This window comes from Pyrus communis, chromosome 10 (genome assembly GCF_041283825.1).
Source record: "Pyrus communis isolate YQ-2024b chromosome 10, ASM4128382v1, whole genome shotgun sequence".
Taxonomy (NCBI): domain Eukaryota; kingdom Viridiplantae; phylum Streptophyta; class Magnoliopsida; order Rosales; family Rosaceae; genus Pyrus; species Pyrus communis.
Genome location: NC_142574.1, coordinates 32,489,562 through 32,507,802, shown reverse-complemented (window position 1 = coordinate 32,507,802; position 18,241 = coordinate 32,489,562). Strand labels below are relative to the sequence as shown.

At 36.0% G+C, this 18,241-nt stretch overlaps 1 protein-coding gene across 1 annotated transcript; it reads right to left on the bottom strand.

Moving 5' to 3' along the window:
- Positions 1-6,716: 6,716 nt before the first annotated feature.
- On the bottom strand, positions 6,717-8,970 carry LOC137730063 (chaperonin-like RBCX protein 1, chloroplastic). The gene is made up of 6 exons (XM_068469132.2): positions 8,706-8,970; positions 8,428-8,522; positions 8,212-8,329; positions 7,971-7,987; positions 7,793-7,855; positions 6,717-7,025 (listed from the first exon to the last, which is right to left on the bottom strand). The coding sequence occupies exons 1-6, from the start codon at positions 8,866-8,868 to the stop codon at positions 6,945-6,947; spliced, it is 537 nt and encodes a 178-aa protein (XP_068325233.1). The 5' UTR covers positions 8,869-8,970; the 3' UTR covers positions 6,717-6,944.
- Positions 8,971-18,241: the final 9,271 nt, after the last annotated feature.

Sequence of the window (18,241 nt, the reverse complement as noted above, 5' to 3'; positions counted from 1 at the left end):
CTAGTTGCCCAGTTCTCTCTGGTTTTTTATCATCTGCTTTTTTGCCTATCTTTTTGGTCAACTCTGCTTGGCTTTTCCAACGTGTGTGATTAATTTGAAGGATAGAAAATGACTTATTTTGACATTACCGTGAACTAATCACGCAATTGTTATATGCCTAACTTATTCATAAATAATACGTTATTAACTTAACATACTTTTTTAGTGGCATTCTACTGCAAGCACTAGGGAGTTGATTACCGTCCCGATTAATGCCTAAACATTTGAAAATTAAGAAAAAGCGACTAGACTTACTGAGGCGCTCGCCTAGACCCCTTGGGCACCCACCTAGACCCCTTGGGCACCTGCCTATACCCCTTGGGCACCGGCCCAGACCTACCTAGACACTCGCCTAGGTTGCGACTCACTTAAACAGAAAATAGATAACTTTCATTTTGCATTTTATTTTTTCAATAAATTGTAAAAGACTTGTTGAATACTTAAGGGAACACACATTATATACTTGTTCCCATGTTTTCATTATGTTCCAATAGCTCATAATATATATGTCATTCCATTTTAGTTTATGATGAAATCATATATATTGTAAGTATAAACAGAAACGTATTTACACGAAATATAATAGATTTAATTAAATCCGCCTAGACTCTGCCTAGCCGCCTAGGCACTCGGCCCCAGTCCGCCACCCGACTAGCACTTAGCATCTTTTAGAACCTTGATTGCAAGTGAGTTCTTTCTGTAACAAGAAAAAGTTTTGATAGGATCATTACGCTCATGTAAAAAGAGAAACTTGCATTAGGATGGGATTAGCGTGCGGGCTGATATTTACATGTAGAATGAGGAGACAATCATAAATGTAGAACAACAATATCTTGTGTGTACAGCCGTAATATGTAGCCTTGTTCTCAATCAGGTGGGTTCATGGGTATGGATGAGAGAAAAGATCGTTTACATGCTCTCTTTTTGTATATGTAATCGCATAACCACGTAATGAAATATGTGAATGACATAAATTTGCTCACATATAAATAAGTCGTCTAATAGAAGAAAAAAAATATTGCATCATGTGTGACTACTCTCACAATAAAAAACACTTGGGTGATGCCAAATAAGATCGGATGAGCCTCAATGCATGAAATCTCTTTTTAATAACAACTGCTACATAAATAACATGATCAAACCATCACACTTAAAATATGCTTATGAAATCAACTAACATAATACGAGAATATTGTATCGCTGACGCCATGCTAATCTTTGATCTTTACAGAATTGGTCTTCGAGGCATTAGTTATTATGCGAATCACAAAAAAAAAGGTAACATTAATTGAAAATAAAGTGGACTTGTTAATCATGAAAGTCCTACTTCAAATAGTATGGGTTTTTTACGTTTTCAAAACGTTGAATGGTTGAAGGCTTGTATGAAGTCTTCTGTTAAACCTGTAAAGAGGTAAATTTCTCTCTCTTGGGATCATCCTAATGTAGGTTAGTGTAAGCTAAATGTGGATGGGTCTAGAAGGACAAATTCTAGTCGAATTGGGGCTGGTGGTGTGCTAAGAGATCATAATGGCAACTGGTTAGTTGGCTTTGCGGTGAATTTGGGACAAGGGCAGGTTTGTGATGTTGAATTATGGAGTTTATTCTTTGGTTTACAGCTTGCTATTGATAAGGGTGCTATTGATCTTCATATTGAGATGGATTCTAAGGCTATTGTTATGTTGTTGAAGCAAACCCAAGTTGATAATTTCCATCCTTTGGAGACAATTATGCGTAGCTGCAGATTAATTATGAGACCATTGAGGAGGTGTGAATTGAATCACATTTACAGAGAGAAGAATATTGTGACGGATCAGTTGGCTAACTGGAGTTATAATATGGATATTGGTGTTCTTGTATTTGATGAACCTCCCGTTTGGATTAGATCAGCTCTTATTAATGATGCTGCTGGAGTCCCTTGGACTTGTTTCGCTGTTGTTTTGTAGTTCTCTTTGGGTTGTAATCCCCGTTCTTCACCGAAAAAAAAAAGGTCCAATTTCTACTGTGGTTTTACTAACCTTTAAAGTGACCCTAAGAAAACGATGCAGCCATAAATTATCATCGTAAGGAAATTGTTATCGGCATTTTGAAAATTTCATTTTACAATTCAAATATTTTTATATTAAAAAAATATACTTATAAGAAGTACAAAATGAAAATTTTAAAGTACCAACAATAACTGTTTCTTAAAAAATATTTCAAAAAGGATCATGGACCGTTAATGTCATTTCTCAAGTGGAATTGAATGTTGTGTTGTGAGCCTTGAAGAACTAACTTGTATAGACCTTCCAAATTTTATTCCATGAATGGGAAGGCAATGAACTGCCCGTGATCTGCCTTTAGATTCCTTCGACAGTTGATGTTAACAGTTCATAACACACAAACGAAGAGAGATGAACATGATAATTTACGAGTGCGATTGTCATACTCCAATGTAATGCGCTCTTAGTTTATATGTTATATATAATACAGTGAACCACGTTGTTAATATATATATATATATATATATATATATATATCAATACTTATAGTATAATATTGATGTATCTGTATATACGTATATTCAACAACATGTAATGTAACGGTGTGATAATTAATTCGAACAAAAGGAAGAAGGGACTGGGAGCAGATTTCCTTGTTGACTGCCTAAAATTTATGACTTTTATTTTCATGATGAGGTTGGTTAACAGAATAAAGAACTTTTCTTACTTCTTCCAAGTTCAGATGAACAGTAGGATCCCATGATCTAATTTTCATAATATTTATTCTAAATCAATCACTTTCTGTTAACTAGGTTAATATTAATTTCCAACAATTCGTTAACAGTACTCAATCTTCTACAAACTTACAAAGAAAAGAGAATCACCACAGTGTATTCCATTAATTCCAATTTGTCTGCCCTGCATTGTTAGTCACGTTGCAGATGTTCCCCACTTAATAATAAAAAGAAAATTAAATTAACATTTTGAATTCGTTCAGAAGTTTGTTTAAAATGATTAAAAACGTTTTTTAATGAAATTGATTTTGAATTTCAAAACCACTAAGTATTTTTTGATGTTTTTTTGTAGAAAACATTTGAAGTATTTTTTCATGATTCACTTAGATTTTTACCAATAATTAGTTTAAAAAACATCTTCATCAAAAGAGCGTTCAGTCACTTTAAAAGCGTTTACGAGCCCTATAATATAACACTAATAAGAAATAGGCTATAACAGCAATTAGTTGAGAAAGCAAGAATAACTTACATGACACACATTGTTACTTAGCATACGAAAGTGATAATACATGGACCTGGATCTCTTCTGGATCCAAAAAATCAGAGCCTAAGGATCAAATGATCCGGATCCTTGAAATTGATCCAACGGCTACAAACAGGAGACCCCCTTAAAAGTTATAATAATTGTAGCCGTTGGATTAAATTTCAACGGCACAGATCATTTGATCTTTAGACTCAGATTTTTTTAGTCCGGAGAGGATCCGGGTTCCTGCATGACCTGAAAGTATCTCTCTCAAGAATTGTCCCCATCCCATCAACCAAACAATGCCATTTATGGTACAGAAACTTGCCGCTATATCTGTTCACAAACAGTATGGCCCGCACTGCACGTGAATTTCATGTAATTTTATACATACTATTAAAATCATGCACTTCTGTGTACTGACGACTAAGAATAAACACAATTTTGAGTTCGGACGATTGTATTTAGTATTAATTCAAGGACAATCGGACGAGAATAATTGTTTGTATTTAGTATTAATTCAAGGACAATCGAACGATAATAATTGTTCGAGTGTGAAATTACTGTTAATTGTTGATGCAAATGATATTTTTTTGTACTCGCTTGTGCCGTATGTGTTATTACTGTTAGTCGTGACGCAAGTGAGATTCCGGTGACAACCTATACAAAGTTGAGAAAAAGCCATAAATAATATTCAACTTATATTCACAATTTAGAAATCGAAGGAAGCAAAGAATAATCCCGCACCAGTTGTCATTGCATCCACTTTATTTGTCATTTTCTTAAGTTCTAAGTAAGATATGCGTTGGATACTAGTCCACCATCCACGTGACCACCATCATCCACCATTATTCCAAGTTCTGTATACTACACCTGGCTTTATATATGTGTGTATATAAGTACACACACACATGTGACCTCAAAGTTTTGTAAAGCAAATATAAGACTGTTTACAATAAACGTTTTTTCAACTTTCGTAATGCGGAAAGTCTTATTGGTCTGGATTCACCCTTGTGTATGTGTGTGTGTGTGTGACCTGGCTTTATATATGTGTGTATTTAAGTACACACACACACATTTGTGACCTCAAAGTTTTGTAAAGCAAAATATAAGACTGTTGATGATAGACGTTTTTTTGACTTTCGTAATGCGGGAAGTCTTATTGGTCTGGATTCACCCTTGTGTATGTGTGCGCGCGCGCGCGTGTGTGTGTATGTGTGCGCGCGCGTGTGTGTGTGTGTGACTGACTATACAATAAAGGCACAAGTCAAATACTGTGGACCTCCAACTTTATGAACATTTCATTGTATTGAATACTCAATAAACATGTGTTTATTTTCATACCAAATCGTCAATAAGCCAACTTTATGAACATTTCATTGTATTGAATACTCAATAAACATATGTTTATTTTCATACCAAATCGTCAATAAAGTAGTCCTCATTTGATACAACTAATATGACAAAGATCTACTTTGGATCTCATCATCAGGAGCCTAAGGACCAACCAATCCAGACCATTCAAATTGAATATAATGGTCCCCATTAACTCATTCGGCTAGCCCACCTCACAAACTAATGACTCCAATTTTTCTTTCACACAAACCAAGAGCTCAGATTTCTTGGTCATTAGGCCCCGAACACTTAAGATTAAGAGATGTCCAAATTCCAACTAATAAACTACAATAGTTTTTTTTTTTTTTTTTTTTTTTTTTGAGGTAATAAACTACAAGAGTTAGACAACTGAAACTATATAAACCCAAGCCATTGGGCTTTATTTTTATAGGGTTGAAGACCAATTAAGCCTTGGTCCAGTCCAGTGTTACAATCAAGGAGGCCTCTAATTTTCGGTGACCCGGATCCAAAGGACAAGAATTAGCCCAAGCCAACATAAGAGAAGTCTGGCAACTTTTAAGGCCGCGTTTGGATTTCAAAGAAAAATTAATGGACTTTTACTGGTGATTTTACAACAGATCGTGGTTAACGAAACGCCGTCTAATTCCGATAGAAGACAATCGAGCGGACGACTGGTTCAGCATGGAAGCGAAAAGCTCAATGCCTCGAGCAATAAGAGGTTTATTTAATTTTTTTAATTTTTTTTTTATTTTATACGATTTTTTTGTTACTCTAAAAGCTTGAATTTTTATATTTTGAATGCGGTTGTGAAATTCCAAACTTTTTTGTAATGCGACTGTGTGCCAGATATATTAATACATTGTTGTTAAGTGAAATTTTTCCTACCAAATCAGTGATATTGGAATAGCGTGTAATTGGCGATGACATAACTTTTTTTTTTTAATTAAAATAATAATGTTATAATCATTCCAGCATTGCGTGTAATTGACAATGACATAACTAGTTTTACAGTCCCTTACGAAACGCTATTAACAGCTTTTTGTTTCTTTGACTATAGATTTAATTCTCCTCATAGGAGGCATTATATTTGTTGTATAATATGATGAATAGAGTGAATCAATTTCACCGTAATGCATGGACATGCAAAGTCTGAGTTTTCTTACTGTGGATTAGATGATCGAAAGAATCAATTGGATGGCGGACCGGTCAGAGAAAGGCCTCCATCAAAGTGGTGGCATTACGGTGGGATTTTGATCCTCCCCTTCTTGGGGATGTTAGGGATCAACGAACACAGACTATTGATAAAAAATCGTATAGTCTCAATTAAATGCTTTTTATATTTTTAAAAGCAAAACATTATCGTTTTACGTGAAAAAAATTATGACCGCACGATTTTTTATCAACGATCCGTGTTCATTGATCCCTAGGATCCTCAGGAAGGGGACCCATTGAGGATCCAAATCCATTATGGTGAATTATGTTTACAGAAAACCAAAACCAACCTTTTCCTTTTTGCTCATAGATTTCAATCTGAGTACAACACCTCAAATGTTAAGCATTAAGCAATGATATTACTGATCCATGGTTGTAGATTGGAGCACATAGAAGACTATGCTGTCGTATTTTAGTACAGGGCTCATCCGTACTTCTAGTGATCTTGGCAGCTACGTTTAAGCAATTAGTCGTGTACAGAAGTGACACCTTAATAATTTAGTTACCGTAAGAAATGCCTCACATGTTCATGCGCGTGTGAGAAAAGATGCTTAGACCCTACATTTCCATGGAAAAATGCTTGTATAATCTATTTTGGTGAAGATTGTAAGACTTGAAGCCTTCTAAACAGGAGTAGGATTTTCTTCCCTCTTTTTTTCCCTCCCCTCCTATTTGAACGGTCACGGTTAAGTCACGTCAACATCTTATATTAATTTTTTTATAGAAAGAGAGATAAAATAAAGAATGTAAGACGAAGGGATGGAAGTGGATAGAAAAAAGAGGGGAGAGAATCCTAATTCCTCTAAATAAGAGGTCAAAATTACATATTCTGTATTTTGTTGCAGGGCTCGAACATCATGTCATAGTTTAGACTGTAGTTCAAGATTGCTGGCAGTTAAATATAATACAGAAGTAAACAAGGTACTCCCTGATTTGCATCTGGTAATTTGAAAGCAACTGTAATCGCATACATTTTTTTATCGAACATTAGTAGTAACAAATTAAATACGACGTTGCTGTAACTATTGAAACATATACAGAATAGAGTCTCACGTCGGAAACCTGCTTCATCTTTATGTACTGATTCGATCGGGTCAACTCTCACTTCTCCTGTTCACCTTCCACATGACTTATTTCTAGGACATAATCTCTCATGAGCCTCGTATTGGATTCATCCACCATCTACAAAAACAAAAGAATGAGAAATGATCGAGAATCATAAAAAGGGTAACTTTTCTCTTTATCCCTGTAGTTATAAGCCGGTAAAATAAGTAGCTACTTTATATAGGCTGGATAATTATTTGCACGGCCCGTTAACTAAACACAAAACAACTTGAAAATAACAGGTTTCGTGTCAACCCATTAACGATTCAGATCATTCTCAGATCACATATTTTGAGTACCTATTAACATGTCAGATCGTTTTCAGGTAATCTGTTAAGAATCCGATAAGATATTGTTTTCCAGACCTAGACATTCGGCATGACAATTTCTTACATGACATGTTAACCCGACATGAAAAGACACAACTCGTTAACGAATCGAGTTGTTATTGAGACACCAGATAAGAACTCGTTAAGATAACGGGTTTGACATGACATGACTCATTAAGATAACGAATAAACACGAAAATGACATGAACACGACAAACATGACCCGTTTGACAGACCTACTTTCCCATGACAGGAGGCAGATTGTCTGCCCTCCTGATATGGTGCCCTCCCCATGCCCTTCTATTTATGTAGTTACGGTTAAGCCACGTCAACATTTTATATTCCTATTGCTTTTTGTCTTATTTCTATAAAAAAATCAATATAAAATATTGACGTGGCTTATCCGTGATCGCACAAAATAGGAGGGTATGAGAATAGCATCATATCAGAGGGCAGACAATCTGCTTCCCCCATGACACGGGGGATAAAATAAAATGAAAGGTAATAATTCCTGACCTTGAAGGCTAATCGCTGCAAGTTGTCCCACTCGAAATCATTTTTACAGTACGCAGATCGAACCTGGACACAAAAAATAGCCCCCATATTCAAATTTGTCATTGTTAACAAGTTGGTGGATTATAAAACAAATAAAATAAGCATCCAAATTGACGTAATTCACAAGTCATGGACTGACCTCTAGGATGCGCAAAGCTGCCATTTGGACGCCACATAAATCACAAATAAACCGACATTGTCAAAATTCAGATTAGGTAAGTAATCTGCCTATGAAACACGTCCGTTTTTATTATCGTTGTTAACAAAATTTCCCAACTTATTGGTAATATTTTTGATGTGTCCATCTGTAACAAAAAGCAGACGTTCTGCATAGATAATTTACGTAGCAGGAGTTTAGCAGCTGTTGGATATGGACATACCTAGACCCTTATGCCTGGAAGATTCTCTCATCAGATTGGCACAGAATTGGTCTCCATCATTCAACGAGTTCCTACTCAGAAATTCCATCAGCTCTTCGTAAGCCTCCGTGTTGTAACTCTGCTCTGAGAAATTTACTGTTAACAAATATATACTACCGAAAATACATATAAATTCGATGAAGAAATTAAGAACAAGGGAAAGGAGGAGGAAAGAACCTCAAGCTGAGCACAGACAATACTAACTGCAACATAAGTGAAGAAACTGTGGAGGTTGTTGGCCGCCTTTGCTTCCGGCGACGCTTCTCCAAATCCTGCATATGACATGTCAAAATATTAAAACGCATAACAATATACAAGTGTATAACGCACTGTCATGTGAGACGACGGTGCGTGATTGACTTGGGATACCAACAGAGACGCCAGCATCCCCTTGTAGGTAATTTCTTGCCAACAAATATGGGTGTGGAGCAAACGTAATTTACTGAAGTACCCACCAGGGACATACATCTTGTGGCAGTGCATGCGAGGGGGACGAGAGGCTCTTGGTTTGGAATTGGATAGCCAAGAAGGATTGTAAGGTAAATTGCTTCTTTTGGGTTTTTGTGGGAAAACAGAAGGGAGCTGAGAGAGTGGGAGTATTGACGCAGAGGATTCCATGGATAACTAGGAGCAGAACAGAGCAGAGCAGACTGAACTGGGATTTCTGAATGATCAGATATTTGGGGAAAAAAAAATATCTTCAAGTTCATGCCACCACAAGTCCAGCTCCATGGTCCAAAATATCAATGAAAGCCTACCTGGCAAGCAAGTAAGAGTTTTGATATCCATTTGTGGAGCCCACCTATTCAAGTTTTTCTATCCTATTTAGCTAAGAATTCCGTGATATTACATTCCGTATCAATAATACAATGTTATATATATATATATATATGTATATCTCTTTATATAATATTATATAATTAGCAAAGTACATTATAATGATATGAACGCGTGTCATGAAAGTAATAATTTGACATGTAAAATATTTACTTCTGTACTTTTGATAAGTTATTTATGCATAGGTTCGCAATGATTGCATAAATGAGGAGAATAAAAAGAATCGACAACTTCAAGAGAAGATATTCTATGAGATTGCCTGACTATGAGAATATTCATACCATATAAGATCCGGTGCTACTAATATACAAGTCTTATTTGTGAAAAATGCCCTACAAACGGGGAGGGAACTTACTTTATCGAACACTTTTACTCAAGTTTTTCTCTTACTTCGACCCATTGGCCCACAGCCCGCCTACCAGTCAGGACATAGGAAAATGAATGTTTCTCTTGCTCTCGTCTTCTACTTGAAGCTATAAACCAGCATGGTGATACCTACAATATATTTGCTGAGTCTGCTTTTGCTAATCTCTCCGCAGAATGGCTGCAAAGGGTGAACTCCGTCCCGGTGAGAACTTGTCATACCTAGCGGTGGAGAAGGGTGTCCCGGCAGGGTTCCTGAAGTTGTACAACCAAGGGTCCGGTTTTAGTTCTGGGAATGGCTTAGTCTTTGTGCCGGCAAGAGGTTAGCATGCATTATAATTATTTTATTCATTACCATACTCCTTAAAAACCATAAAAAGTTAAATGAGGGGCGCCCAACCACACCATTTACAGAGAGCCTCACACAAAAACACATGATTTTTGTATTTTAGCTCTATTCAATTCTACGTTAGTCCATGCGATGTGAGAATTGTCCTAATCAGACAGTCCTGCCGAAATTTCTCTTATAAACTAAAATAGTTTTTAGTATCATAAGCTAAATATAGTTTTTAGTACACTTGCAGGAGATTAGAACTCAGATGAGCCATGATGTATTTAATTCTCCTAATTGTCATTAATAAATCGTATGCATGACAATTGCAGTGACTGGCAATGTATTAGACAAATATACCGGATTTGGTTTGATTCCGTCTTTCGCTAGGTCTTTTACTCCCGTTCATAGAAAACACATGGACGATTTTCAGACAGTGCTCAAACAATAATTAGAGAATAATTGAAGAGATTATCTGATAATTTCTGGGAATTAAAAGACAAATAACACAGTTGCATCTGTGGATGCTTGTTTTGTCGAAGATACTAGACAAGAGTCTACGTGAATGGAATAGGACAACTGCTAATCAATCATATGGGGGGCTTGATTTAGCTTTCTGGTGAGTAATCCCAGGTCCAAAGATGCTCATATACACATTAATCTCACATCTACTCAATTTTCTTCTACTTTTACTCTATTTATTGACATGATTGATTACTCAATATGGCGATGTTTCTCCAAAATGTTTACGCCTTTGGTGTCGTTCTTTGTAAACTAATATCTGCCAAGGAAGCTGTTATCAGGACAAATGAATATGTTGCTGAATCAAAGGGAGATGATGTCATTGCACAACTTCGTGCCAAAACCAGCAAATTCTCAAGGGTTTCCTGCAACTCTGGATGATTATCTGCATCTTTTTCAAGAATTCCAACTAAATCTGCTGCAAATATAGCCAGATCAGAGTTCACTTCTTCCTTTGCTTTGTCAAACTTTGCCCTAATGGCAACCAACATTTCCTGCATATCCAAGCATGATTCCAATTTATCTACTCATAAAAATGTGATATAAGATGAAGACATAAGTACTTCCAGGTTGTTCAATCCTCGAGGCTTCCAAAATGGAAAAGATCGTACACCTTTTGAATTCAGTTCATGGGAAAAACTTTTTATATCCGCAGGAAACCTCTTTCTCGGTGCACTTGTTAAGCTTGAAAACGGGGAGACTCGGACTCCCTAGGATTTTCACAATCATATGCAGTCTATTAAGGAAAAATATCAATCGCAAGCACATTATGACAAGAAATAATAGAACAGGGAAACCATCAGAAATAAGTAAATAATACGTGGAGACATAAATAAAATAATGGTCCCCGCACCTCTGGTGTACATACATCCGAACTTCTTAAACCTCCAGCGTGACCCCAAGATGATATGTTTCTCCCTGTTAAGGATGATGGAGGTATCAAAAGCGATTAGAGAGGGGAAAATACACCACGCACTTAATGTGATGCAGTTTGAAAATGTTCTTAATCGGCCTGATCCAAGAGAAGATCTTGGTAAACTACTTGACCCCAGACTCGGGGATTATTGTCCCCTTGAGCTCCATCTGTAAGGTAAAATTTCATTTCGGAATGCAGATTTTATTATATTAGCAATGCCATGCTGGCTTTTCGGGTGCAGAAGGCACAACTTGCGAAAGCTTGCACACAAGAAATCCCTCAACCGAGACCTAGCATGAGATCGATTGTGGTTGCGCTGATGACACTTACATCGTCCAAGGATGATTGGGATGTCTGTTCATTTTACGAAGTGAAGCTGATCTAGTCAATCTAATGTTAGGGAGGTAGTACGTAGAACATCAAGCTTATTAGACATGCCTAGACAAAGTGACCTCAGAAGAACAATAGTCCTAATCCTTCTTCTTTCGGAATGCCAATCATCCGCAGTATCTTAAGCCGATCATGTCCGTAGTGTTAATTATGTTTCCATTTGATGAAAATTTCATGCTCAGCTATACTAGTGTACTATTGTGCTTCTTGAACTCATTCTCTTCCTCTCCTCGATCAGTCGCATACATCGTATGATAGTAAAATTGGAAAGAAAATTCTAAAAATAGGAGATCCTACGAGGTTTTATCTGAAAAGGGTCTCAATACAATTAGTAGCCGACCACCTACTTTTAGACGGTAGAATGTTGTACTCCTTTGATGTCAGAGCCACACATCATATTTTGGCTTGCATATTAAGCCAAACTACATCAATTTATCTAACGATTAATCTCAGTTTGGGAGAAGCCCACCTGCAAATACAGGTGCAGAAACTGCAAGCTTCCATATACTCAAAGCATGGCATGCCTGTTACGTGTGAAACATTTTAGACTTCATATTTATGAGCAAACGAAGTTTCTACTTTATTTGTATATTACTGTACGTTGTGTGCACGTTCATGTTACATGCTTCCTACATTTTCGAATAACTAGGTTAATATCGTTTTAACGAATTATTTATGTACACGTGTTATATTATGACATGATTTACAAATTAAAAAAATGACTCTCTGTACGCGAGGAGAAAAAAAAAAGGATCTGCACAAAATCAAGCTTGAAAGCTTGATAATATTCTAAGGAGTGAGGATCGTGGGAATCCTCCAATTACATCCGTTCATCATACATCGTGTGGTCAGTTTTTGTCAGGTACTGTTTATATTCAATTTTAAATAAAAAAGTTTACAATGATTTTTTACCGTACGATGTATGATGAACATATATGATTAGCGGATCCTCAAGATCCTGACAAAGAAGATCAATCGAGGATGTTCTTGGTATTCTAAGCATACTTTCTTGAACCGACCAAAAGAAAAGCACTACTTTCTTGTCAAAAAAGACTCAATCAATGCATTACAATGGTCTCCATTTGTCTAATTATGCTTTGTATAAATTGTCACAATTGGATGACCAAATTAAGCAAAGCAAGGCATATATTCTATTAATATATAAAGGGGATGAATTCATGACATTACTATTTTTATTACATAAATTATGATACAAGTTTTGTGGGTCCACTTCTAATGTATTATAACGATTTGAACCGTTTATTTTTTAAATTGTCTTTTAAAAATTATGTTTACCAAAAATATCAAAATCTCAAATCATATGACCGTTGGTTAAGGGTTTAGGGTTTGGGGTTTATTTGTAGAACCGAATTCGTCCGCTTTATTCACTACAAATGAATGTCTTAATAGTTTTGGATTTATCTAATTTTTTACAAAAATAATCTATGAATGATATTCTAAAAGATAGACGGTTGTGATCGTTAAGATACATTATGTGTAATATATGCTGTTACCTTTGAACCCAATGCTGTTGCCGACCGTTCAGTCCAAAACTCGGAACTATGGAATCAAATGAAGTAATCATGTAGTGCTAAATTAGTGCCGTATCTCCATTTCTTTGACGTGTTAATCTTTGAATGTCCACTTTGAATATGACGTGGTCATCAATCTAATTGGCTCATTATAATACAATAAGGTGCACAAGTCGAAAGGTGTGTGAAAAGTATTCCAATATATTTACTCTTTCAACATGACTTGTTTAGTGATTATAAATAAATAAAGTTAAAGTGGATTTAAAAAAAAAAAAAACAATATTTGCTGCATTAGATAAAAGAATTAATTGAAAAATAATTTCTAACCAAAGCTTTGGTCCCTGAATTTAAAATTTGTGATTTTTGGTATCGTGTGACAAGCACATGAACATTTTTTAAAATAAGGATGTGTTTCCTAATGTCACGTCCCGATCCCGACATACATCCAGAATTGACACGTGACGTCATCCAAAATACTCGTATAACTCACATACTCCATCTCACGAATATGGCAATCACAATTCGAGAATCAATTTGCAAAGAAATCTTTCGTTTACCTTATGGCTGTATCTAACCCCATCGTTAGATTGTCTACGTACCCTCAAATAGGGATCAAGCCATTCGTAGTTCATTTCCACAAACCAGACGTTTGTTCTACTAAGTTCAAGCAAAGAAGCATAGCATTCCTCAATCATTTATTATAACTTGACAACATGTAATTCCTAGACTTAGGCTACATAACCAACCCCCATGAAAACATGATTTCTCTCCCATCCAACATATAAATCATTATGTCTCACCATGATATCACAATTCACAACATACATCATATTTAAGAACCGACGAAACACAAAACCATTCTCTAACCGCATTAATTAATTAATTTGATCAAAGTAATAACAATCATTCCCATATCTTCTAAATTCATATCTTCTGAAATCATAATCGAATCATAAAAAAAATCCCGAAGGAGTCACTCAGACGTCCAACATCTTTTCTAACTCAATTCACAAGACTCTCGAAATCATTATATATATATATATATATATAACTAAGGCTAGAGTTACATAGTTAGGCCAAACCTACTTCTCCAAACAATGGGATTTTAGGCCACTCCTCGAAATTCAACAATCTCGGGTTTCGGACCACTCAATGGAACCAAACCAAATATGATCGCCTAAAAATGTACCATGTACAACTAATCATCATCACCTCTAGAATGCGTATGGTACCCCATCGCGGATATACAAAGTAAGACCATCCATGTACCACAACTACCTGGTGAAATCTCATCATCACACATTAAACATAATTATACGCATACCTGCTATTGATTCCACATATCAACCAGCATCCAACTATATGGAACACAACACAAGGAATTATCTTAATTACTAATTCTACTAAAAATCTGATAAAGTACCCAACTCATCTCCTGACTTCCATCTTCATCTCATGCTAGGTAGTAATGCCAAGTTCACGTAGGTATTCAGTTGGCAAGCATATCCAAATAATTATCACACAATATTTAGATCCTATAATTGTCATAACATTCATCATAATTATCATTCACATTATTAAAAAGTTAATCAAACACACATATATCACAACATCAATACACAAGCCAAATCATAGTTAATTAGCATAGGTCTATGGCTAAATATATAAAATTCACATTTCAATAGAAATCATAATTATAATACCAATTCATATTCGCAAATGATACTAATATAAGAAATTAAGATAATAACCATATCACATATGTTAAATTTTGGTGACGTTCCAACGGTTGGATCGTCGATTCACACTTTTACCAATTAACGTATCGTAGAGAATTTAATTTAGATTCCAACCATCAACTTATGTCCTACAATTACCAAAACTGAGCTCAAGGCATCTACCCCTGGCCATGCGCCGCCGCGGATGGCGGTCGGCCACCCCGACTCGCCGGAAAAATCCAACTATTTCCAAAAATTACCAAAATTTACAGGAATGAAGATCTCAATAAGTAGAGTAAACTTTATACCTGCGGCCAAGACCAATTTTACCGGAAAACACCCCAAACTGACCACGAACCACCATAATCCTAAGGTGGGTGTGCTTCGAATTCGGCTTCCAATCAACTCCAACGCCTCCAACACCTCTTGAGCTTTGTTCCTGGGGTTGAGGGGAGTCTTTTGGTGGTGTTCATGGACGGAGAAACTTGCCGGAGCCATCGGAAAAAGGGCTAAAGCCGCCGGAACACCCGTGGGTTTGTGGCTTCGAAATGGAAAATGAGAAAGAAATTGGGAAATCTAACACTACAAAGATGTAGGGCTCATCAAGGGCTTTCCATGGACACCAAGATCACCCAAAACGGAAGTCGAATGAAGAAGATATGGCCGGGTCAAATATGGTGATTCGCGGGTGAAATTTGACCCGTTTTGGGTCTCTCCTTTCCCCTCCTTTCCCCCTGTTTCTGATTGGGCTGTCTCCCCCTCCTTTTCTCTCCGGCCTCTCTCCTTTCTCCCATCTCCCCTTGTTGATTGGTCAATTCCCCTTAACTCACATAAATATGGTTGGCCTCCTTCTCACAAGATGGGAGTTTAAATAAATTTAAAATCTATAGTTTAGTAACACAACTTCAAATATCTGTATCTATACCGTTAAAATCCGGACTCGCAAACGGCTTTCACCTATGCGCTCGTAGTTTTAAGATCTATTCGAATATGTTACTTGTGACCTTGAAAGGTCAACGAATTTTAGATAATTACTTTCCAAACTTCAAACTTTGTAAATAATTTAATTAAGATCTAAATCCAAATAAATGAATATAATTTCTTGAAAAATGATATAAAATCTCAATAATATAAACACGTAGATTATAACAGTGAAATCCGGGAACGGGATTTCACACCTAACATATGGCCACATGTTTTCACACACTCTTGTTAATTTTTGTTCTTTGATTTTCTTTAATTCATTCGATTCGACATTAAAAATGAAATGAAATGTGTGTGTCGGAAAAAGAGTGTGTGGAGAGCATAACTCTTATTCTAAAGATATTACTTGATGTCATTTTAGATTAAGCTCCAAAATCAAATGTCATATTATTGATATTTTAATATAACAACAACTAATAGTACTATGGTTTTGTGGTATTCTTCTTCACTTGTAAATGAGAGATCTTAGGTTTAGATTATCGTCAAAAACTAATTTGAAGCACAGTATTGCTAACCCATTATGTCACATCCCGGCTTGGGCCCCCACCACATCCTGGGCCCGCTTCACCACCGTAGCACGATATTGTCCGTTTTGGGCCCCGACTACACCCTCACGGTTTTGTTTTTGGAAACTCACACGAGAACTTCCTAGTGGATCACCCATCTTAAGATTGCTCTCGCGCGAACTCGCTTAACTTCGGAGTTCCTACGGAACTCGAAGCCAGAGAGCTCTCCAAAGGCCTCGTGATATGTAGGGATGAGAATATACATATAAGGATCACTCCCCTGGGCGATGTGGGATCTTACAATCCACCCCCCTTAGGGGCCTGACGCCCTCGTCAACACACCACGGCCAGGGTTAGGCTCTGATACCAAATTTTCACATCCTGACCTGGGCCCCCACCACATCCCGGGCCCGCTCCACCACCGTAGCACGATATTGTCTGCTTTGGACCTCGACCAGGCCCTCACGGTTTTGTTTATATGAACTCACACGAGAACTTCCCAGTGGGTCACCCATCCTAGGATTGCTCTCGCGCGAACTCGCTTAACTTCGGAGTTCCTACGGAACCCGAAACCAGTGAGCTCCCAAAAGATCTCATGCTAGATAGAGATGAAAATATACATATAAAGATTACTCCCCTAGATGATGTGGGATCTTGCACATTATCAGACTAAATCTATCATCCTCCTGTTAAAATAGAATATTGTTTGTTAAAAAAAAATTATATATATACCAACAACTATCTTTTCTTTCTGGGATTTGGTGTGAATGTGACATTTATTGGGCCCTTGTTGACAGAATTCATAATCCATTCGTCCATTTCTAGGAATCCTGTCTCACTCTAAAAGTCACAACTGCGTAATGGTATCCGATCCGTTGTAGCCGGTCTTAATCCAACGGTGTCCGAACTGTCTTCGCGCAACAAACGTTCAATTCAATCAAACAAATCAATCAAAAACAAAAGTTTACCTTTTCTAAAAACAAAAAGAAATGAAAAAAAATAAATAAAAACAAAAGGGCCCAAAACAACCAAGGACGCTTTTATTTTGGTGGCAAAATATCATTGTCCATGCATGCGGACTTGATTTCTTTTGATTTTTTTTATAGTCAACTATTTAGCATCAAATGCAAATTTGAATTATATTATTATTTATTTATTACGAGGTTAAACTCATTCTCTTCTTAGTATGACCAATATCATTTGTTAAAAAAATATTATTTAGCAACAATGCTATTAATTTATCAAAAAATAAATAAAAAAATAATTAATAATCGTTATCTCCAAATCCTTTTCTTTTTTCGAATAAAAACATTTATCATTTTCAATGAAAAATAAATTTTATTAGGTGAAATTTAATATTATTACACAACAAATTTACTCACAATGTCCACTTTTACTCGTATCTAAGTTTTCAACAAAAATAACCAATAAAACTAACGAAATTCTAACATAGAAAATCCGCTCAAACAATTATAAAGTTTGAACCACGACAATTAATCAAGATCTTATGCAAAGCTTGTAAAACCCCAAACAATCAAAACAATAAATTAATGTGTAATACTAGCTAAATTAGTAAAACCTGAAGTGGTATTACCGTCAAACCCAACATATATTAGCTTGATAAAAAAAACTATAACACATAACTGATACGTAGAATATTAGATCATTAACGGACATGTTTTACATCAAAAAATAAAATTTTCATTCTTTTGTGAGAGTTACGCTAAAAATGCGCAACCCTACCCTAATCTTTCTCTCCGGATAACTATCATTAATCTGCAACCTACTCATTTTTTAGTGATTATAAATAAATAAAGTTAAAGTGGATTAAAATTAAAAAACAATATTATGCTGCATTAGATAAAAGAATTAATTGAAAAATAATTTCTAAC